This window comes from Impatiens glandulifera, chromosome 3 (genome assembly GCF_907164915.1).
Source record: "Impatiens glandulifera chromosome 3, dImpGla2.1, whole genome shotgun sequence".
Taxonomy (NCBI): Eukaryota; Viridiplantae; Streptophyta; class Magnoliopsida; order Ericales; family Balsaminaceae; genus Impatiens; species Impatiens glandulifera.
The window spans coordinates 33,615,320-33,639,439 of NC_061864.1; the positions used below are offsets into that span (position 1 = coordinate 33,615,320).

General features: G+C 34.2%; 1 protein-coding gene across 3 annotated transcripts; it reads right to left on the reverse strand.

Moving 5' to 3' along the window:
* Nucleotides 1-1,443: 1,443 nt before the first annotated feature.
* On the reverse strand, nt 1,444-17,076 carry LOC124931879 (calmodulin-binding transcription activator 3-like). 3 transcript variants are annotated; one of them, XM_047472458.1, is made up of 14 exons: nt 16,930-17,076; nt 16,769-16,850; nt 15,274-15,393; nt 13,515-13,630; nt 13,285-13,373; nt 12,750-12,792; nt 9,560-9,761; nt 9,349-9,462; nt 8,967-9,256; nt 7,618-8,157; nt 5,488-6,167; nt 3,993-4,548; nt 3,589-3,912; nt 1,444-1,800 (listed from the first exon to the last, which is right to left on the reverse strand). In XM_047472458.1, exons 2-14 carry the CDS (start codon nt 16,806-16,808, stop codon nt 1,681-1,683), a joined length of 3,234 nt encoding a protein of 1,077 aa, XP_047328414.1. In that variant the 5' UTR covers nt 16,809-16,850; nt 16,930-17,076; the 3' UTR covers nt 1,444-1,680. The 3 variants fall into 3 exon arrangements, with proteins under 3 accessions (XP_047328414.1, XP_047328415.1, XP_047328413.1); XM_047472459.1 differs by having other exon boundaries at nt 8,967-9,244; nt 16,769-17,064; XM_047472457.1 differs by having other exon boundaries at nt 16,769-17,064.
* Nucleotides 17,077-24,120: the final 7,044 nt, after the last annotated feature.

The following is a 24,120-nucleotide window of genomic DNA, read 5'->3' on the forward strand; positions in this document are numbered from 1 at the left end:
ATAAATGAGTTAAATTTATTTATTATTCTTATTTATATATTTAATTTTATTAGTATTATATATATTAACAATTATAAAACTCTAAAAAAAATATATATACTTAAATCAAGTTATATATCTCTCTTATGCATGTAAACAGTTTCCGCTTTTTAAGATATTAATGTTTCATTGTCTAGTAGTTGGAAATGTCATTAGCCTAGCGACAATTTGTCTCTATTTCAGGAAATATTATTTTAATTCAATTTTTCTTTTTCTTTTTCTTTTTTTATAAGAAAACACTCAAGGCATTGTTCAGTTGTGTTTTTTTTTTATTTAAAAAAGATTCATCATCATTTTATCGTTAATTACATTACTTAATTTATCTATTAAAATATTATTTATTTCATTTAATTATATATATTAAATATTAATACATTTTAAAGTTTTTTATTCAAAAAAACAATTTTTAAAAAATACTTTCAAAAACAAGTTTATTTAAATAAACTATAAATCAAAGTAAATATTAATCCCAATATATATATATATATATATATATATATATATATATATATATATATATATATAAATATATATATATATATATATATATATATATATCAATTTCATCTATCAATATAAGATATCATTTTCTTTTGGTTTCTAAGTAAATATATTAACCATATTATATAATATTGAAATCAATGGGCAAATACCATTAGCAACCATACAAGGTAAATACACATTTAATCAAATACCATTAGCAACCATACAAGGTAAATAAAGATTTAATCTACCCACCGATTTATGGAGCTTTACTCCAAACGCTAATAATTATAATCAAATATATAACATCACTAATATATTTATTTATTTTTCACAATTTATAAAAATATTTAAATTTATTTTTTTATAATATATAATTTTCAATATCACAAAATATATTATATAAAAATATCATTTTATATAATTTTTTTATTTTGTAAATATGGTATAAATATTACACTCTGGGAGATTTTATTCATGAATGGTGACAAAGTTCTAGAACAATAATTTTTTTATCTCAACAAGTCAAAAGAAAAGGAAAAAAAATCTTCTCTCATATACATACAAGTTGACAAACAAAATAAACCACCAAAACAAAATCACAATCAATAACTACAAGAGTACTGAGTATGAGTTTCATTAGTTTTTACTTTGGACATGAATTGACCAAAATAAACAAACTCTTCACTTAACTCTATGAAGGCAAGTCATTATCATATATTTCAAATGATACTTCATAAATCCCCCTAGTATAGCTCCAAAGAAGAAAAAACAAAAAACAAAAATTAAAAGGTATTTAAACCCTATTTTCTCTATATTCGAAAAAGAGCAGTCATGGTAAAACTAACCAGGAATATGTGAGGGATAAAATCTAAAGCTAAGTTAACAGGTCATTAGTAGAATCCATACACACCTGAAAGCTAATAATCAAATTCACAATTTAATTACTAGTACTAATATTATTCAATGACAGTTCATCACAGGAAACAGAGTGTCATATAAGTTAGAAAAAACCAGCAAACATCCTCTAGAAATTGTCAGAAAATGAATCTAAATCAAGGAGACATTTACAAATGATATCGATATGCTAGTTATACTGATATAATTGTGTATGCATATAGAAACCGGGTTGAAGACCAAGAGAGAAAGAATCATTCATCAATATGTTGTAGTAGGCATGAAGGTGTCGTCATCGTCATAAAGCAATGCTTCAATATCAACCAGATCATCAAAATCACCCGAATCTTCTGTGCTATTTAGAACTCTATCATACACAGCCTGCAAGATGAATTCAAGCGGAAGATGTGAAAATAAGTAATCTATACTTACTTCTAAGGGCTCCTTCAGTATACGAATATTTTAATAGTCAATGGGTTACTCAAAAATAATCTTGATCAGTTTGTTGTAATATTTTGGTTAATGTGATGGTGGTTATTTGAAAATGATCCAAAATAATCTAAATCCAACAAGGCCTATAAAGAAGAGCCTAATACATGTTATTACAATTAAGGTTAAATTTCCCCAACATTAAAGATTAACATCAAATCTTGAATCAACATATCCAAACCCTAATTTGCTAGAATAATGAATATCGCTACGGTCCAAGTCAAAATAGCACAAGAATCAACTGATGACCTATGGATTCTGGTACAGGTTTGTTTTAATGGGATTTGTAACGGGGGCGGGCTGGTTTTATGTCTATTTCTTTTCTTTCACCCCCTTTTTTCTAGTTGTTTTTCATCAACTGGGATGTTTGCGCTATAGATGGTTCTATCATTCCTACAATCGACCCGGTTATGAGTATAATGTAGTTTTAGTGAACTTTTCCTTTTGAAGAAAATAATATTTTCACAAGTATTCTCTCAAAATACTAGATAAACTCGAAAACTTATAGAAAAGTGCATACTAAAATCCTAATCCAACCCTAATACAAATAATTTAGTTTGAAAAATAGGTAAATGCAAAATCCTAATATTCCCAGTCATATGTCCATATTTCTCCTCCTTGAAAAATAGGTAAATTTCTCCTCCTTGGATCTTATGCGCCATACATACAAAAAATATATATGAAAATGTCAGACAGTTTCACGCCTTCAAACCACTTTGCTTCTATTGTCATAATGGGTATAAAATTTGACATTTTACCTATTACTAATGAAAATGAAAGGATAAAGGGTTTTTTGCTCTATTCTTTCGACACAATTAAAAAAGGAGGGACCTATGGAGGATGGGATTTCTTTGAGTTGATTGGGATCGAACTCTTTTAGTTTCTTTAACTTTATGTTTTCTTTTCCTTTCAGTTTTCCTGGTTGTAACTTGTAACTTTGTGAACGCAATTCATGTTCATGCCTACCATTTTTTTTTTCAAAAAAGATAATAATAAAAATAAAATGTCTATTACACATTCATACCAATTGCTTATGCTGTTGGCTAAGACTACGTTTATTTAAACTGTTTTCAATAATCCAGTTTATTATTGAAAGGGTTCTTTTTTAGTCCAAGATAATGTGAAGATAGTTGATCACTTTAATCCAAATGATCAAGTGCTTATCTGTATTAAGTTCATCATAATTTAAAAATCAATTAATTATAACTTAATTATTTAGATTCACCTCAAATTAAGCTAAAAAATTAGTCTAAAAAATCTGACCTAATTCAGTAAGTTATGCTATAACTTAACTCTGTATCTAGTAAAAGCGTCTAACAGACAACTTTAACACCTGGGTGTTAATCAAATTACGTCACTATAAGGGAATATAGTCGTTAAGTACTTTTCTGACATTAGTTCCATAATATATCAAATCAACTATCATACCAAATACTTAATGTTTAGATATTTTAATTTGATTAATTCAAGATTTAGTTTTTAAACACATAATTTTCAAAGCACCCTTATTTATAACTATTGTATCAAACATTATATCGAAGCAACTCGTGTGCTGTCAGATCAAGGAACTAAGACCCTATAGCCCTATTCGTATGTCCCCATAGACAGCTGTGACTAATTATGGGACTTTTGGAAAGAAAAAAAAATCATGTTTCAACAAAATATAGAATAACACAATACCTTAGTTTCCTGCATCTCAGAGACAACATTCAGTAGCCTGCGATACTGATCCCTTGCTTCAGGATACTGAACCATTGACTTCACTCTAGCAAGGGCCTTTTGAAGTCGTTCTTCCGTTTGCTTTCTGCCTTCTTTTAGAAAGTCATAGTCATCCTCCTTTGAGGAAACAACAGCATCACTATGGGTATTGTTGATTGTTTCTGGTTTGAAACCACGTAAACCACTACCCTTTCTTCTCCATCGTAAAATTACCTTCTCTAATATGCCAACAGACCAAGTAATCTTCCTGTAGTTCTTCCTGACTTGGTATCCTCTCACATGGGCCTGGAAAATTAATATAGAGGGATTTTAACCAACAATGAAATTTATAAAAGTATACAGGGAATAAGACATTTCTGGATAACCTGAATTTTAACAATTTGTTGCCTGATTGTTAAGTATTCCCTTCTGCCCTTCCAACTACGGAATTTGTTCTGTATTCTTACAGCTGCAACTTGAACCGGTTCATCATTCTGTCCCAATCTGCTTTTTCTGCCAGAAACCACAGACATTGCCAAATCTTCATTATCATACTCTTTCTGCTTTCTCTGGAATGACTGAACCCTATAGACTTGATGAATGCGAGCAGCAGCTTGAGTGGCGTTTCTGACAGCTTCTAACGAGTCCTTCATTGCGGTTCCCTGAGAGAAATCCCCATCTGTGATTGGAATTGCTGTCCTTTCTGAAACTAGACGTACAGCGCTGCCAACTGATGTTTCTCCGGCGTCAGTTCTTGTATCCAACTGTAGATGAGAGAGGTGGGAGCTTAATGAGGATTCTGCAAGGTAACCAGCAATGCCTTTGTGCCCATTGCTTGAGGCTAAGTCAGCTGGTGTTCTACCACCTGTGTAAATGGGAGTTGGATCTGTCACTTTTCCAGGATCTGCATCTAGAGAGATGAGCAATCCCACGGTCCGCTCTCTAATATCAATCAAAGCCAAACAAAAAAGAGATAGATATTAGTGATTTATGTTGAGCACTTTTTAGGGATGCATTTGGTTAGAAAGAAATTGACAGAATAGAAGATTTTGAAAGATTGAGAGAAAGTACTCCACTTAAAATCGATTGAAACATTTTCATTTTTGAAAGGATAAATCTATTTTCATTAATCAACAATTAACTCAAATGGAACATGAATCATGGTGAAACAACTGGACAAAACAAATTCAAGTACAAGTTATAACATAAGATGCCATGAGTTAATCAAAGAACATACAACATCCCCAGAAGAAAAAAAATCGGAAAGGACAAAATTCCCTAAAACGACTCAAAACTCCAAATCATCATCCTGGAAGTCCAATATCAATACAAAGGCGATTGGGACATTTTTCCTTGTACAAGAAAATGATAAATGTCTGACAAAACGGATTGTTTTTAATAGAAATTACTATTTCACTCTGCTTTTGCTTTTGCTTTTTTATAATAAATATCCATGCAAATACCTCTCAAAATAACAGATAAAATAATATCACAAGTTCTTCTAACTTCCTTGTACTACACTGTCTACTTTAACTTTATTTATTAGTTTATTGACAATTATTAATACAATAATTATCCCTTTACTTTCAAATATTAGGTCAAACCTAATACCCTAGATTAATGCTTCAACAAATACTAAGGATATTTGGTCATTTGACCCAAATAAGTCCCTTTCATCAAACAAATTTATTTTTTTGGCTAAAACACCCTGATTACTTTTAAATAATCCCACATCAAACAAGGACTTTATCTGTACTATACTGTCAACTCCTTTCACTTTCTTTTAATTTCCCTTCCTAATACTAACTAATCAACCAGACCTGGAGGAGGGGAAAACTACATGAAAAAATAAAACATCACATCAGATGTAAAAGATCAAACCTTCCACAATATGCTGCCCAATGTAACGCAGTCCAACCATTTACATCACGGAAGTTAATGCTAACACCTGCATCTACTGTGGGTGCTATTGCCCAATCGTAACCAAGTGCTGCAGCAAAGTGTAGGATACCTTGACCATCTCTATCCCATACACTTGGGCCTTTCCCACCTTCAGCTACCTTTTGTAAGAGCCATACATGTAATCTTTCCTTCATGAATTTCTGCAGCAGCTGCTCATTTTTCAGTTCTGGGGATATCTCTTCTGAGTTATTTAAGAATTGCTCCCACTCATTGCTCGCTTTCATCAATGAATTGATTTTATTGCTCAAGAATGAATAGTCAACTGCAGAACTGAGACTAGAGCTTTGGCTACTAGTTGAGTCAATTGATAATAGTTTTTCAAAACGCATGTGAAGAACTTCTTTGCTGTTGACATCTGGAATTTCCACATCTTGGCTGTAATAATCTCTGTATTCAAATTCCCGTACTTCACTACAAGCTGACCTATTAGAACACGTTACATAGAAAGGAATCGTGCCAGCCTTTTGAACAGGGGTAATGCAACAAAGGACACCATCTTGAAGAACCTGAGCTGGAACCTCTATTTCCCCAAACATACATGACCATTTGCATTTCTGCAGATCCTGCCAGCTCTTCAAGAATCTTCCCATGATCAGGACCTGGAATCACAGAAAGAAAGTGGAACTAATTCTTGAGCCTCCTGGAAGATTACTATTAAAGGGTCATCATACCCCATGGGAACATAATGTATATTAATCCAAATAACCAAATCCATATTGTTTAGCATGAGGTAATTAGCTTACAACTTATTCCGTGTTCAAATGGATTAATGTACAACCACAATTCCAAATATAGCAGGCCATTATTTTCTGGTATAAAAATTAGCAACGGATTAGACTTGACTGATGAAACTGTTTGGTCAAAAAATTCAACATGGAAATCCTACAGTAGTGCTTATTACTTTGTGTTAGTAGAGGATGTAAAATTTAGTATAGAAATAAAAGATTTTGTCCCTATTAAAATATGTGAAGTTATAATTTAATTTGTTTATACATTTCTTTTTCATATTGTTTATCTTTATTATTGATCTTTTGCATTTCGTTTATTAATCAATGTTACTTTAATGTGTTTGAATTAATTTTGAGAGGACAACTTTTAATAATACAAACAATGTCAATAAAAAAAATTGAACTCCCATCAAGACCCGTTGAATTGGTCATTGTTATTATAATTATTAATAATATAATATAATAATCCAGCCAGTAAAATTATAAAACATATTGATACTGCTCATAGTAAAAAGATAAAGATACTATTTTATCTTTACTAATTATTATAAGACTTGATAAAAATAACACTAATACCATATAATAGTAAAACCAAACATACTATATTATTTTATTAAATTTTTATAAATATAAATTTTAGTAATAAACTAATAATAGCATTAATAACATATAATATATTTTCTCAAAGTTTAATGCTTATATAACATAAATAACATTAGGTTAAATGGAAGTGGAAGACTATGGTTGTGGGTGTCATGTTAGTTTCTTCTAGGGAATAAATTAGCTTTCAAAAAATATAACATAAATAACATATAATCATATAAATAAATATGTTAGTTTAATATTAATAATATTAATTTATAGCAATAAAAAAATATTAATAATGTAATAGCATAAATATATAAATATTATTATTATATTGTTAAAAATATTAAATGTTTTAGTAATTAAAACATTAGAGAAGTATAGTAAAATTAACATATTTTATTTTATTTAATTATTAAAAAATTTAGTTTTGATGACAGTAGATTTATTAATTTAATATTTATAATTAAACTTTTGATATATTTTGTTACATAATAATATTTTAGTAAATGATAATTGGAAAATAATATACAAAGAAAATCTTGAACCAGAAAAGAGCTAGGGACAAATTAATATCAGGTACAACTGTACCTCCCACCTAACACCATTTGAAAATCACAAACTATATAAGCTTGTACCAACAATAATATTGTACTATAGTCCCTGTGACCCTAACCAAATGGTGGCAGTATGCAATAAACTGTTCAAAGATAGTAAAAACAAGAAGAAAATGTACCTTGATTTTTGAGCCTGCATAAGCCCAAGTGGGTGAGAAATCTCTAATGCTGAAGAACTGGTCCTGAGAGATAGAAGGGCTCAATACATAGTTGTCTAAGTGAACTTGGGAAGCAATACTAGAATCATCCACTACATCTTCAACTGCAACAGCATCCCATAAGACCCCAGTATTAGATGTCATATGTGATTCATTTACATCTCCCAACTCTTTGCTCATCCATCTATCAAAGCTGTCCAGCTTCTTAAGTCCTTCATTTTGTAGGCCATCTAACTGGGGTTGTCGTAAAGAAGAATAGTCAGCTTTTCCATATGTGGTATATATTCCTTGTTCTTGTTTCAAGGCATCTCCACCTTCTACAGACCTTAGTTGCATTTGAGGAATATTATGTGCGTAAATCTTGCTCGAGTCTAAATGATCCACATCGCGGGAAGCAGAAAATCCAAATGAGTCGACATGCTTGTCCATACTATATGTAGAGTGGTGATTAACTCTCAGATCCATGGGCCAATTTGAGACCTCCAGAGAAACATCAGATGTCTGCAAAGCAAATTCAAAGTGCAACTAGAAGTTTGAGAATCTAAAGTATATCATTAAAAGTTGAGGCACAAAAAAGTTTTCCTGGTTTAACATCTTCAATGAAACTCTCAGCATCAGAAGAACTAAAATTCTATTTGAAGTTATAGCATCAGTACAATAGTTAATCTATGTGAAATGGAAATCCTCAGAAGATAATATGGATTATTGATGCTGCATACTGTATGTCCCAAATGAAGATGACATGCAGAAAATTCACCTAAAGTGGTGCGGAAACTGAACCCAGAAAGAAGACAATATGGTTCAGGGAAAGAAGATGATACCAACAGAATATCATTTACCCCTTATTCCCATATCGTGTAACACATACAAAACCAATCTTGGAATTAATTCAGTGAGATATTATCAAGCACCTTGGAAGTAGGTGATACAAGGCAAGGCAAGGGTTAGGGAAGCCAGAATTGTTCTAGAAGATGATTGGCAAGGTTGTTAGGAGCAAATGGCTAGTTAAAGGAATGAAAAGGGCTAAGCAGAGGAGCGGTAATTCTGCTATGACAGGTCGGCAAGAGAGTAGGGCAGCACATGGAGCCTATAAATAAACTATGAGCTAGTGGAGGATAAAGCATTCAGAAAATGAGAATGTCGATATCCTCTTCTCCCCTTTAGATTCACCCTTTCTCACCTATATCTTATGTAATTCCTTATCATTAATACAAGGGTTATCTTTCTTTCTCACCTACTTCTGTTCTAAGATTTATCAGGAGGATGTACAAATACAGTTTAATGAGTTGCATTAATTTATCACTTAGTACCTGCCATCCTTGCTGAACAGGCAAGTAAGTTCCAATTCCCTGATTTTTCACAGATCCATCATTCAATCTTTGTCCAATTAACTCATTTCCTGCCACAGAATTGAAACCAACCATGTTTCCTTGGTGACTGGAAGTGGATGGATGAAATTGATTGTTTTCAAGAACTTTCCATGATGGGGGAGCATGTTGACTTTGAGATCCAAATGCTGAAGTTGAATCAATACTGATTTTATTGGCATCTCCAGTAACTCGGAAAAAATTAGCTGCAGATGGATTTCCTGCATAATCATCTGTCAATAATTTGGAATATTGTTAAGTGGCAATTCTGAGCCATGGTTAGTCAAATCAAACATATAATATGATATTTGAAGGGGTGTAATACCTGGTAAAGTTACTGGGTAATAAGGGGCAGAGGCACCTGTACCTATATTCTCCATTGCTGGTGTTTTCCTTTCAGGAAAAGATTGAAATCCAGAATTAATTTGAGCTGCATATGCTGCAACAAATTCCATTGACGATAAGTTGTATACCGAAGAAAAGAATATTAAATATTAGTTCATTAAACCAAATGATGTCAAGCATGTAGATCTCACCAGACTCAACATCTTCATATTCTGAAGTCTGAGCACTATTTAGACTACTATCTGTAGTCTGTGAAGTTCCTTGATGATATGGATGAAAATGAGATGATGAAGAACTGTTCACCTCTGACTGGAGTAAGGTTTCTTCATTTTCCTGGGGATCAGGAATTACAACTCCAGATTCTCTTACCCTGTTAAAGTTTGCCCTACTTCCCTGGAGTGAAAAAGGACATTCTGATGGCATAAGCACAACAGATAAGCAAAGATTTCACTAGTTATTATATAGAAGAACATTTTGTTTTATTGGGAAAAATATAGAAGAAAAATTTGTTTTATTGGGAAAAATATAGCAGAACATTGTTATAAGATGAATGACATGAATTATATTAGCAATCAGTACACCATAAGCTTGTAGTGAAATGGTTTAAGTAAACAACCCATAACATGTTTAAAAATAGTCTTCCATTGAAACTCATGGTCTTATAGAGTATGCAGTCAGTTACCAAGAGACCACATCTTTCTTTAGAGGTCAGACAAAAAGTTAGGAACATAAGATTATAACAGAGCAAAGCGAACAACATATTTTGAACTCCATGAACAGAGATAGTGATTAATTAATCTAAACCAATCCTATGGAGGATAAAAAATTCAACATTAAAAGTATTAAATTACATACTGCAATCTACGAAAAGATAGCACTCCCTCCATCCTCTTATACATAAGTAGACAGGCTCAAACTTCTATGCTAGCAGTCTTGGTTAAGTAATTCTACCACCAGAACACTTGGTAGTGGTCCAAACATGAAGTGATTCATTGTGCAGGTCTTTTAAATAACCTTGTAACCTTACACAAACGTAATGATAATGTAGGACAAGCTAATAATTTAAAAACCAGAAATTTAAAGGTAGTTCAGGTTAAAAAATGTTCATTGTAGAACGTAATGAATGATTCTGTTCTTTTTGCTTTTGTTTCTCTTTTCTCTTCAATCTATAATTCCTTAAATGCATCTTGCATTTTCTTTCTAATGAAAAGTTGACATTCATAAAAAAAAAGTTCATGGTTGACCATCCTTGGCGTGAGTATATGTCATATTGACTTTTCCACTCATTAGAGAAGATGTACTGGAGTCTAAATAGTCAAAGATGTTTCCCTCGAATTCAAGTGGACATGCATCATTGAAAAGTTAGAGTTTTAGGAGTACACAACCAACAACAAATAGTAATGAGCAGCAATAATGCCTATGTTAGCAGCATTGAATGTTGTCTATACAACAATGGAAAGATCCTACAAATGTAGCTCATATCACGAAGGAGAGTGTGTCCACTCCAAAGAAGCAGTTTATGAAAGTTCATAAAAATTGTTTGGGAAAAGGGAGTGGATTTTGAAAGAAGCAAGTGCGCTTCAAAGAAAAGGTTGATAGAAATTACTAAAGAATTAAGAGAATGGTGACCACCGCCACTGGAAGTAGCTCTGCAGATAGAGAGCTCTCCAGCTGTTTAGAAAAAAATATGCGCCTCTTGTTGTTGCCTCTCAGAACGAAATCGGGGAAGCGGAAAAGCTCCCCATGTTTGTATTAGCGGCAGTGGAAAGATTTTACAAAAGCAAGGTTGCGGTGGAGATAAGCAAATCTCCCGGCATAACTGTAAACACCAAGTGCCACCTTTGAACTACCCGCAACCTCCCGATATCATCTCTCGATACCAGATGGACGACTTTTTTGTTGTTGAATAAAAAAGAATTGTTTTGTTAAACTGCTTAACGATAGGACGATCACTTTCTAGGATCCAAAGGGAGAATAAAACTGACCATGGGAGAATTATTTTGGACGATTGATATGTTGGTCCATGCTCAGGGGATCCAAAGGTATTTATTGTAAGTTCTCTAATGCACACTTGTTTGGTTGGCGTTAACAAATAAGGTACCTTTCGTTATATGGATGTTGCACTCGTTATCTAGAACTCAATTGAATTGACGAGGCACCAAGCGAGTTGGATCTCATGGGGACGCCACCAACATCTCATGGTAATCATTTACACAGTGGGGACGCTTCTTGTGAGCCCCCTAACCCCAAGGTGTCGAGGACACTATTCTTTGTTGGGGAGATTCCCATTCCGCATCCCCAGAGCCTCCTCCTCGCCCAGACGTGGCCCAAGTTGAGGATCATTTAGACGAAATTACGGACCATTCCCCTCTCGCTCACAATGAAGGTCTGATTCCATACCGCAACGAGGTTTTGACGCTCTAGAGGCTCTGATGTAGGGAGAGAAGGAAGGTGTCTTGTTTATGTGACGATAAAGGTGAGTCTCCGGAACTCTAGTGGAAGGTGATGGCGCAACGAGGACGACACTCGGCTTGGGCTTGGTGATTTTTCAATGGATGACCGAAGGTGATTTGCGACATTTGCTATCTATACGTTACTTCTGGAGGAGGAGACGAGTGTGGTTCTTCCATGGAAAAGAAGACGTCGGTTATGGAGAAGACTGGCCTGTTTGGCATCATTTTCCTTATGATACAGAGGATAAAGGGAAAATAATAGCATGTTTGGAAGAACAATTACAGCTATAAAACAAATTAAAAACGAAGAATTTATTGGACCTATTGAAGCCCTCCTCCACATCTACACCAGCCATGGTGGAGGCAGAGGAATAACATGATCCTTCTCAAGAGTAGGAAAATCTACTTTGATACCATGTGGGTTTTTAGAGAGATTTTAAGAGGGACTAAAGACCTCTATTTTTTGTGTATTATACTGAAATATGCAATTATATTTATAAAAAATGTGGCCACAAGGGGGTTAGGCACATAATCCGCAAACACAACTTAATCATTAACCAGGCGCAGAACTTGCCGCCTGACGGGTTCGAACCCTGGACCTCTCAAGGAGGCTGGGGATATCCAACTCTTGTTGCCGCTAGGCTAGAAGAGGGGATGCAATTATATTTATATACTACGGGTAGTTATCACTATTAGAGAATTTCCACTGCTTGACAGTAGTTACCACTACTCTACCACCTTACAAACAAACTAGTTGGACAATTTCCATTAAGGTATCTGGTATGTAACTCAATAAACCAAAAGGGGACCAAAGAAAAGGAATAAATTATAACTTTCACTTCCTGGTAATGGACAAGGATAATTTCCATTAAGGTTATGTAACTCAAATAAAGCAAAAGGGGACCAAGGAAAAGGAATAAGTTATAACCTTCACTTCCCGGTAATGGACAAGAACGATGTTTGAACGCTCCCTGCATCAGATTATCCAATAAAAAGGAAGTTAAAAAGGTGTTATGTGAAGCAACTAGAACTAAACAACTAAAACCTAACAAGAGTCTCAACAAGTTGCACAAATTGATTACATTTTGGGTGTACCTTGTTTTATGAATATTTATGTTTTCTTTAGGAAATTCTGAGAAATAGCCTCTGGTGATAAACTTGCAAAACATTTAAATAAAAGATGATGATATGCACATCTAGAGAGAATTCTGGACCAGATCACACCAACTAGTCATCCCTAAGCCTACAGGCTTAGACTTTATAGCAAGTTAACTAGTAGAAATGACCTAGCTATCGCATCTCTGTGAAAGCATGATCAGTGAGAAACAAACATCTAGGACTTGTTTGGACCAAGAAAGGGAGATCCATAACAGAGTGATCACAAATGCATGCACACATTTAGACTTTATAGCAAGGTTAATCAAGAAGAAGTAATCCATCAATGTATATGCATCAATACTTACTCTTCAAGCAACCAATAGCTACGCCTTTGAAAATTTTCATTGTCTTCCCCATGGGCATAGTAGCAATGCAACACATCAATACTCCCAGCCTAGAATGACATTTGACCAGAAATTGACATTAGAAATTGCAAAATACTAAACTACAAAAAGATATGCAGCCATTAGCGATAAGCATTACTATCCTGTAGGAAACACTGCTTCAGCAAATACCAGAACCGTGTTTTGCTAACCTTGAGCCTTTCATGAGCTTCTTTCACAGTCTTCCCATCCTTCTTCTTCCTCCAGTTATGACCATCTTTCCTGAAGTATCTCAGTACCTTCCGATCAAAAAGAAAGAGCGACCCGTCTGGGAAAGAAGACATCTTATTGACAAGGTAATAAAATGGAGAGAAGCCACACGACACCAAAATATCTAGAGAAGCATTCAAGACATGCCAAAGGCAATACATGAATGGAATACTTGAATAGTGAAAGACATGCACTATGCACATGCTAAAAAGAAGAAAAGAAACCAAAGAAGAGTCCAAATGTGCATATCAACTCAAACATAAGTGCCGTTAGTTCTCTGTGAAATAAAACTATTCATCTATGCCAATGAAATGTCCCAACTTAGTCCACAAATTTTGATTTCCTTAAGAAAAACGTGAACAATTGATTATCAAAGTATAATGGATGTTAAAATAAGGAGAACGGCAAGAAGATTGGTAGTGAACGGAACTCTTAACCTATGTGAGAAAATTACATGCAGCTGAATTATGACCATAAGAAAAGGTGGGTTGGCATTCCAGGCAGAAAATCAACTATGGCAGTTTTAAAAGATACAGAACATAGTTAAACCTTTTTTTTTGGTAAATCCATGTGTAAAAGAGAGGAAGCCTATTCTTTTTTTGATAAATTTATTAAAATAAATAGCAAAGTATCTTGAGTGAAAACACAAACAACAAAGAGAAATGAAACATCTCACACAAATTTGAAATATAATCTATAAAGCATAATATGATATGTACACCCTCCATAAAACATGTGACAATTCGTTCATACATGTAGAAGATGAGTAATATACAAAAAACTACTTGAACTTACAAACCTCAATGACATTGAACAGGTAAATCTTATTGGAGATGTAAGAATTAAGATCAATTCACAACGAATAAGCCACATGATTCTGTCTTATAAAACTTGAATTGATATGGTAAAGTGTAAGTACATTCTATTTAGTTTATAAACTCTAGAATTGCTAAATTGCATTCAGAACTATAATTTTTATTTCATATTATTTTTATATCTAGTGACTAATTCTTAATACTAAATTTCCAGTACTCAATTTCAAAGTTACCAACTGGCAATGATTAATATTAAACCAAATTAATAGAATGTTTAAAAATTATAAGTACCAAATGCAGTTATCAAATGCAGCCTAAGTCGAATTAGATATCATAAACCCTAAGCAATTTGAAGTTAATTTGTTTTTTTATGCTACACTAGGTATTGTAACTTCTTAAATATGTACAAATTAGTATCAACTTTAGTACTTTACTACTAAAAAACTAGATGAACAAAATTAATTGCACCTTTAAGTTATTTTCTTCAGACAAACAAATCCCCAATATCTGCACCTAGTACAACTATTATAAGCACCACATGGTCAATCACAGTGCCCTTGAAAGCAAGAGTATATTCACTTCAACTGCCTTAACTAGCATATGGCTATTTAACAATGGGATCAATATGACATGGACAAGATACATATAGTGACTTGTACAAGGATTAAAAGAAGAAAACCCATGATAATCAATCTTCTAAAGCAACAAAATAGAGAGATTTTCTCTTCAATCATCTTTAGATTTTTCATATCTTCATGAAGTCATGTTCTTTGAACCCGTGAGTATTTTATTTAATATATGGATTTTCAGCATAGAAAACAAACCTGAACAAAATTATGATGAAATCTCTCATAATGCAATAACAAGAAAAAACTACAAATCATACTTGGAGGTCGCTGAGGAGGTTCAGGAGCAATGTGAAATTTTTGGTAATTTTGTAGAATTTCACATATTTCTGCAGGACGTAACCATCGATGTTGTGCTTCCAACAATATTTGCTCAATATCTGTTCAAATATTGTAGTTAGAATCTAAAAGTTGAGCAAATAAGGAGGAGATGAATCAAAAGAAAACGAAAGTGCAAGATGTCTCACTTTTGAATGACATGTGGTATAGAATAAAGACAAATTTTACTAATTGATTTAGCCTAAAAAAAGCATAAAAATTGTCAATGTGTATTTAAATCATTACTTACCCTCAGGAAGCTATATGTGTTAAATGTCTCATGTATTGTTCTATAATAGCAGCGACGCAGTGACATTATCCTTATTTTTTTTTTAAGTAAAACTTCATTAGAGGTAGGATAAACGCAAAGATCGTGTTGTATCCTTATCTTTGGTCATGTTGCAGTTCAAGTAAAGATTTAGTTGAACTTCAGTCAAATTATGGTTTTGGGGATGAGTGCATGTATCGTAGCTTAACGTACATAGTTTGACAGAATACTTCTATGAAAATCTAACTGAAATAGTTCCAATTATAAAATATAAGGATGTTGAATAATAAATTAAAATATATTATATATGTACTGTGTGAATACAACAACTCCATTACCAATCAAGGAAGGGATCATGCTTAAGAAAGCATTGACTGGTCCATTGAATAAGAAATGCTTTTAGAGAGGAAATGAAATAGCCTTTCGAGAAACTTTTTAAGACCTAAAGTAGTTAACGGTGCCAGTTAGAAGCAGTAAAACCTATTCAAGAGTGCCACAATATCTGCTTCTTCTATATGAGGCAAGATGATCTTAGCTATCATGATTCATTTGATAAGTTTACTGAATACCCGTGAAATAACCATCTAATACATACACTTTTAGTTACATACAAAAATTCTTCTTAACAACCATCATGATTGCCAGAGATGATCTATCGAATTCTTAATATTTACTCAAAAAATCAGTAACCTCTAAAGACATCAGTCCAATCACACCTGCATCTGCACCTGCATTCTTCTCATACACACTGCCCCACCCCAGGCCCAAAAATGATAATAAAGGAAAAAGAAGAAGAAAAAACCTCAGTCAGAACCCTTCACTTATAGAAAAGGCATCATTAGTTCATTACTCACGAGGTTGGCAAAAGCAAGGGGCCACCAAAGCCCAATACCAAGAAGATCACATTAACATACTCTTAAGAGTAACAACAACATAAGACGTAGACATCCACACATGTAATCGTCTAGTTCTATCCTCCAGAGAAGCATGAATTGCTTGTTTGTTTAGAAATAAACATGAAAAAAAAGAGAAGAAGTGCAGAGATCGAGAAATACGCAAACGATAACAATTAAGATCTTAGCAACAACAACAACAACACTTGAACGATTAAGATCCTCCGGAGAAGCTAGTTTGAAGCTCTACAGGACAAAGAAATAAAGATAACTCACCTAACTGTGTACCAAGTCCGTATCGGCGAGTCTCTGCCATGAACTCCGTCTTCAATTGAGCTCACAAACTTGATCGCATAGACTAATTCAGTGATAGGTAGAAAACTTGAGCTGCCGATCGATATAAAAGGTGAAGTAAACGAGATTTGAAGTGTAATTACCGGAGAGAAAGCTGCGATCGCGAAGTTAGGGCTTGTAGTGATGGAGGATGGTAGAGATTACAAAAGATATCCAGAAAAAAGGAAAAGGACGTTCACAGTCGAGCTCTTATAAGAGGACTTGCTTCGAAGAAAGGGGGGTATTTGGAAAAGGGCCGCCGAAATGGAATACAGTCAAACACTGACAGATAGACAACGCACAAATTTCTCTTTGACTTACGTAAACTTGACGGAGGATAGACCTCCCCGTCAAAATGGGATCGTCTCAGTTAAGGGCTTGCTTCGTTCAAAGACTCATTTCAATAAATTGATTTGAAATATATTGGACTTTTATTTATTAAATAGATTCAAATTCTCTATTGATATTTTTCTAAAAAAATAATAAGTAAATATTTTATTGTTTTTTTTCATTTGCTTGCCTAGTGTCAACTCCTTACCTAGCCACTAAAAATAAAAATAAAAATAAAATAAAAATACACTTTTTACCATAATATACATTAACATGACAATTAATTTATTAAACTAGATTATTTGTGTTAATTATGATACAAAAGTATTAAACATTCTCAAATGTAACCTAAAATATAATATAAGTAAAATAAAAAATAAGAACATTTTTTTTACATAGAACACCCAAAATTTTAAGGTCATATCCCTAGGAAATTTGACAAAACGACCCTAATAATGGGCGTTTTTTTTGGGGGGGGGGGAAATGACCCTATTAATGGGCGGTTTTTGGGGAATGACCCACGCCTCATAAACATTGCAATAATAATCTTTTCGAACGAAAATACCCTTTGCATCACGCGACGCATGCGGTCGCATGACGTGACGAGTAGGCCTGTGAAAAGTCTAGAATGCCCTTAATATTTATTATAATTTCCCCTATTTTTTTCATTTCTTTCTTCCTCGTTCTCTCTCTTCTCGGTCTTCTCCTCATTCTCTCTAAACCCTAAACGGCGATTGGCGAACGACGGACCCAACGACAACCAACGCCTTAAATTTCAACAAGGATGACTGATATAGTTGTTTGTTTCTTGATATCATTTGTATAGTTATTTGTTTCCTGAGCAATGGTATAATTGTTTGTTTCTTGATATCATTTGTATAGTAGTTTATTTCCTGAGAAATGGTGTAGTTGTTTGTTTCTTGTTAGCATTAATATACTTTGGTCGCGTTACGTGATCACGTAACAAAGTTTCAACTTCTATTGCGTAACAAAGTTTCAACTTTTATCGGGTTACGCGGTCGCTTGATGCGATAGAAGTTGAAACTTTGTTACGCGATCGACCAAAGTTGGAATAATCGTTAATACTCCTGACGCGATGCTCTCCTTACGCAATAGTATTATTTATCCATTCATTGTTTTCAATTACAGATGAAGTATTTGTTTTGTATAATGAAGAGTGGAAAACTGTTGATGGTTCTAGGTCTTTTGATGCAAATTAATGCAAAACTTTGGATTTACCCCAAAATACTACATTTGCCGAATTAGTTGATATCATCTATGGTACTCTTAATGTGGACAAATATACATATAATTTAGTGTGCTTCAAGTCAAGTATAATGTTCTAGGTATGTAAAATCCTCCCCCTGTTGTTATTGATCAAGATAAGGATGTAGGCACCTATTTACCATGGTTGATTTTGGGTCGCACTATGTCACTACTGTGTGTCTCTATAGTAGAGAAGTCACCACTTACTCAAGAAAAGATACAACTACTTACATACCCAACTCAAGAAAATATACTACCACTACTTATTAACCCAACTCAAAAAAGTGTTGGGTCAAATTATTTTACTAAAATAAACTAGAGAATAAACTTATTTTATGCTGACTTTATTTTGATGATCTGTGTTAAAATTAGTTGTGAATAAAGTTAAGATGTCTATTTGTTTTGTGCAGGTGCATATATAAGACTATACTACTTTAGACATAGTCTAAAGCAGGCTATTTTAGATGTCATACGTAGTTAGATGAGGTCGTCTAACTCATGTCTAAAGGGATGTGTAGTTAGACATGGTAGTCTAACTCTTTAGACGTTGTCTAAACGGAAACGTAGTTAGACGAGGTGGTCTAACTACTTTAGACGTTGTCTAAAGAGATGCGTAGTTAGACGTGGTAGTCTAACTCCTTTAGACGTTGTCCAAAGTGAAACGTAGTTAGACAAGGTCGTCTAACTCTTTTAGACGTGATCTAAAGGGAAGCGTAGTTAGACGAGGCCGTCTAACTCCTTTAGACGCGGTCTAAAGGGAAGCGTAGTTAGACGAGTTAGTCTAACTCCTTTAGACGCGGTCTAAAGGGATGCGTATTTAAACGAGGACGTCTAACTCCTTTACACGCGGTCTAAAGGGATGCGTAGTTAGACGAGGTCGTCTAACTCCTTTAGACGATGTCTAAAGGGAAGCGTAGTTATACTAGGTTGTCTAACTCGTTTAGGCACGGTCTAAAGTGGTGCGTAGTTAGACGAGGACGTTTAACTCCTTTAGACTCAGTCTAAAGGGATGCGTAGTTAGACGAGGTCGTCTAACTCCTTTAGACGAGGTCTAAAGGGAATCATAGTTTGACGAGGTAGTCTAACTCCTTTAGAGACGTCTAATGCCTTTCTTTAGCAGCCATCTGAAGAAAGTATACGTCCAACCACGATAAACTAGTTGTCTGCTACTCCTGCTCCACTCACTTCTGTGCAGTCTGACAAGCCAACTAATTATATCAAATGAATGAATGACCACGTACACAAATATCCTTCCAGCTGTATGTTTAGTGCAAGACAATATTAGAGGATATTTGGCGCACTACTAGTTCGGTACGACCCCGATCCAATTGCTCAAAGTCTGTTGTACTCTAGTACTATGGGCGACCTTCCAACGGACACGTGCCACATGTTCATTAAGAAGATTCGACCGTTGGTGTCCTTCTACTACAAATAGATTTTCAAGGACAAATGACGAATCCCCGACACTCTAGAACACTAGCTCTCGCTCTCAGTTATCTGATTCACAATCTTACTCTTGCTCTTACTGACTTCTTACATCCTTCAAGATCAAGAGAGAAATTCAATTACTGTTTAGCTACGAGAACATTGTAAGTTGAACAGAGGTTGTTTTGTTCAACAGAGAGTTAGCTAGCTTAGTGAGGTGTATTCGATTCAAAGTATTTAATGGACATCCTTCCAGTTGTGGAAGAATGGGTGACGTAGAAGTTTTATCTCCGAACATCCATAAAACTCCTTGTGCTCTTTACTTTCTGCCTTTAACTTCGGTTGTTCAAAGCATCAAATCCGACGAACACTTCCGCACTTGAATCTGTTTTAAGAGTTTGGAGGATTTGTGAGGAATAGAAACAGATACTAATTCCTCACAAGATTATTATTGAAGAATTTATCGTTAACTGCTAACAATAGTTAGACCCTAGTCTCTATTGGTAGCACCTATACAAACAAGTGGTATTAGAGCCTCATTTTCTATTCTCAAGCACCAACAAGAACCTTAAACATGTATGTCGTCAACCACATTCCTTTACTCTCAAAAGAAAACTACAATTATTGGATGATGAGAATGCAAGTGCATTTGACAGCCCTTGATTGCAACATGTGGTATGTCATCACTAATGGTCCTATAAAGATTGAGAAGCCAAGATGTAAATGGACAACTGAAGATAAGATGATGAACAACGTAGACAATGTTGCCAAAGACATTCTATACAAATCTATCAACAAGAATATATTTAGTGAGATCCAGTCATGCTCCTCCGCTAAAAAAATTTGGGAGAAGTTGATTCAAATATATGGCTGTAACGATCAAATAAAGGAAAACCTAAAAGAGAAGAAGGTCCTTATAAGCGTTGAAAGCAAGTCCAAGTGGGCCAATAGCGACTTAGATGACTCATCTAGCGATAGCGATAACGAAGTCGTCACTTGCTTGATGGTAGACGACCAATCCAAGGTATTCGACTTTTCTTCAAAAGAGTTTACAATAGATGATTTAACTGCTGTATGTCATTGAGTACAAGAAGTTATCAAACTCATTTAATGAAATGAAATCAAAATATAAGACCAATAACTCTCTTTCATCTCAAGTTTTTGAACAAAAAGTTTTTGAAAACAATGTGGTTGAGCTCTCACCTGAGAATGAGACGCTCAAGGAAAAGATTCAAACTCTTTCGTCTGAAAACCAACATTTAACATATATAGCATACTATACACAAAATCGGTCAATAATTAATAAACTCTTTGACAAAATACCTTATGAACTGTTTTATGGAAGAATTCATACAGTTTCTTACTTTCGAATCTTCGGGTGTAAGTGTTTCATTCATAACAATGGGAAAGATTATTTGACCTCTTTTGATGTTAAAGTAGATTTGGAATCATGTTAGACTACTCTTCAGTTAGTAAGGCTTTCAGAGTGTACAATAATCGAACACAAACTGTTGAGGAATCATATCATGTTGTTTGTGATAAATTTGTTGAAAATAATTCTATTGATCTCATTGACATTGCTAAAAGATTAGAATCGAAAAGTCTTGAATATGATAGTGAAGATGAAGTTCCTATCAAAAGGAATTGTTCGTCCGATCAAGTGGCTGATTCGGTTGAGAACCAACCAAACGTCCAAACTTTTAGTCAACAGGTTGTTGACAGTTCGGACGTCGTAGGCTATCTGATCAGACGTTTAATCCTTTAGGATCAAACTTCACATGGAACAGAAATCATCCACTAGAATTGATAATTGGCAATCCTAACTCTCCTCTTAGGACAAGACATTAATTATTGGATAAAATGGCAAACTCCGCCTTTATTTCTCAAATTGAGCTAAAGAAAATCGATGAGGCAGTGCTTGATCCAGATTGGATCAATGCAATGCAAGAGTTAAACCAATTTGAGAGAAATAAAGTGTGGAAATCAACTCCTAGAACGACTGATCAATTGGTCATTGGAACAAGATGAGTTTTTCGAAACAAGCTCAGTGAAGATGGCTTAGTTGTGAGAAATAAAGATCGGTTAGTTGCTCAAGGATATAGACAAGAGGAAGAAATTGACTTTGAGGAGTCATTTGCACATGTAGCTAGACTTGAGGCAATCAGAATCTTCCTAACTTATGCATCTTTTAAGAATTTTAATGTTTTTCAAATGTATGTGAAAAGTGTATTTCTAAATGGTACTTTAAATGAAGATGTATATGTTGAACACCTCTTGGTTTTGTTGATCACTCTTTACCAAATCACGTTTTCAAACTTGACAAAGCTTTATATCGTTTGAAACAAGCTCTAAGAGCTTAGTATGACATTTTGACTAAATTTTTGTTTGATCATGATTTTGTCATTGGCATAGTTGACAAAATTCTGTTTAGATTTGTTAAAGATTCTCATATTCTACTTGTTCAAGTATATATATGTTGATGATATTATATTTCAGTCAACTAACCCTAAATTATGTGAGAAATTTGCCAAGCTAATGTAGGATAAATTTGAGATGAGCATGATGGGAGAATTAACCTTCTTCCTCGATCTTCAAGTTCTTCAACTTGAAAAATGAACTTTCATCAACCAATCTAAATACAATAGGGAGCTGTTAAAGAAGTTTGGAATGGAAAGTTGCTCGGCTGTAGCCACTCCAATGAGTTCTTCCAATAAGTTAGACAAAGATGAAGATGGACAAAGTGTTAACATCACTGCCTATAGAGGAATCATCGGTTCTTTGCTCTATCTTATTACCAACCAGCTATACATCTTTTTTGTTGTCGGCGTTTGTGAAAGATTCTAGTCTAATCCTAAACAATCTCATTATGTGGCTACAAAGAGTATTTTTAAATATTGAAAGGGAACTAAAAATATGGGACTATGGTATCCGAAGGATTCCAGTTTCAATCTAACTAGTTTTTCAGATGTAGATTATGCATGTTGCAAGATTAATCGAAAGAGCACTAGTGGAACTTGCCAATTTCTTGGTGATCGTCTGATCTCCTAGTTCAGTAAGAAGTAGACGTCGGTTGCCATGTCTACAGCTGAAGCCGAATATCTTGAAGCAGGGAGTTGCTGCTCTCAACTTTTGTGGGTTCAACATCAGTTGAGGTATTATGGAATTGAAGCAAAAGAGTCTCCGATTTTCTACGACAACACAAGTGCAAATGCAATAACTTACAACCCAGTGCTACACTCTCGGACAAAGCATATCGAAACAACACATCATTTCATCTGAGAGCATGTCAGTCAAAAGCATATTCGCCTTGAATATGTCCCAACAGATCAACAAGTGGCAGATGTGTTCACGAAGCCACTACCCGAGACTAAGTTTTCTCACTTTAGAAATATTTTAGGACTTGTGGATCTTGACTAATTTATTTGAACTGATCATGCACAAATTGAGGGGGAATTTATTGTTTAAAAGTAACTAGATAGACGTGTGTAGACGGAGGTCTCAATTGGTCTAATAGACCAGTCGTCTAAAGAAAATACATACTTAGACGTATACTTATTTAAGCAACTTGCGCTTTTAAGTTGGCTAGACGTCTATGTTTTAGGTAGACGTTTATGAGACGAGCATAGTTAAACGCCCACGTCTAAACAGACGTCTACCCAACTTTAGACGCAAGGAATGCATATAACAAATTAGACGTCTAACTACGTATGTCTTTAGACTTCCCATCTTCAGACGAGTGGGACAGTTGTCCATCGCTACATGAGTTGTCTATGTACACTTCTCGCCAAAAATTGAATAATCATTCTTCTAATAACTTGAAGACACGTGTCTCTCAATGTTAAAAATATGACTAAAGTTTCTAATGTCCCTCTACTTCACGCCTTAGCATTAATGATAAACTTTTATGATTATCTTTAAATGCTGCATTTTTAAATGATGAGTCTCTTGGGAACAGGGTTCTAAATTTTTGACGGTTTATCTACTCAATGACATTAATATTCATGAGTCAGTCTCTATATATAAAAGTAATGTTCATAATCGAAGAGATTTAATATCCCTCTTGTGATTCTGCATATTCACCTTCTCTCTCTAAGAAATCTTCTTGTGTCTCTTAGTAGTCTGAATCCCAAGTTCTCAAACAATATATCAGAATGGACTCTCTCGTAGAAAAATTTATTCAAATAGACTTTGAATCTGTCTCTTCTCTAGTGATTCTAGAAATGGTCACTATGTTCAAATCTCTTGAAATTTCTGGGTTGAAGAAGTTTATGGGC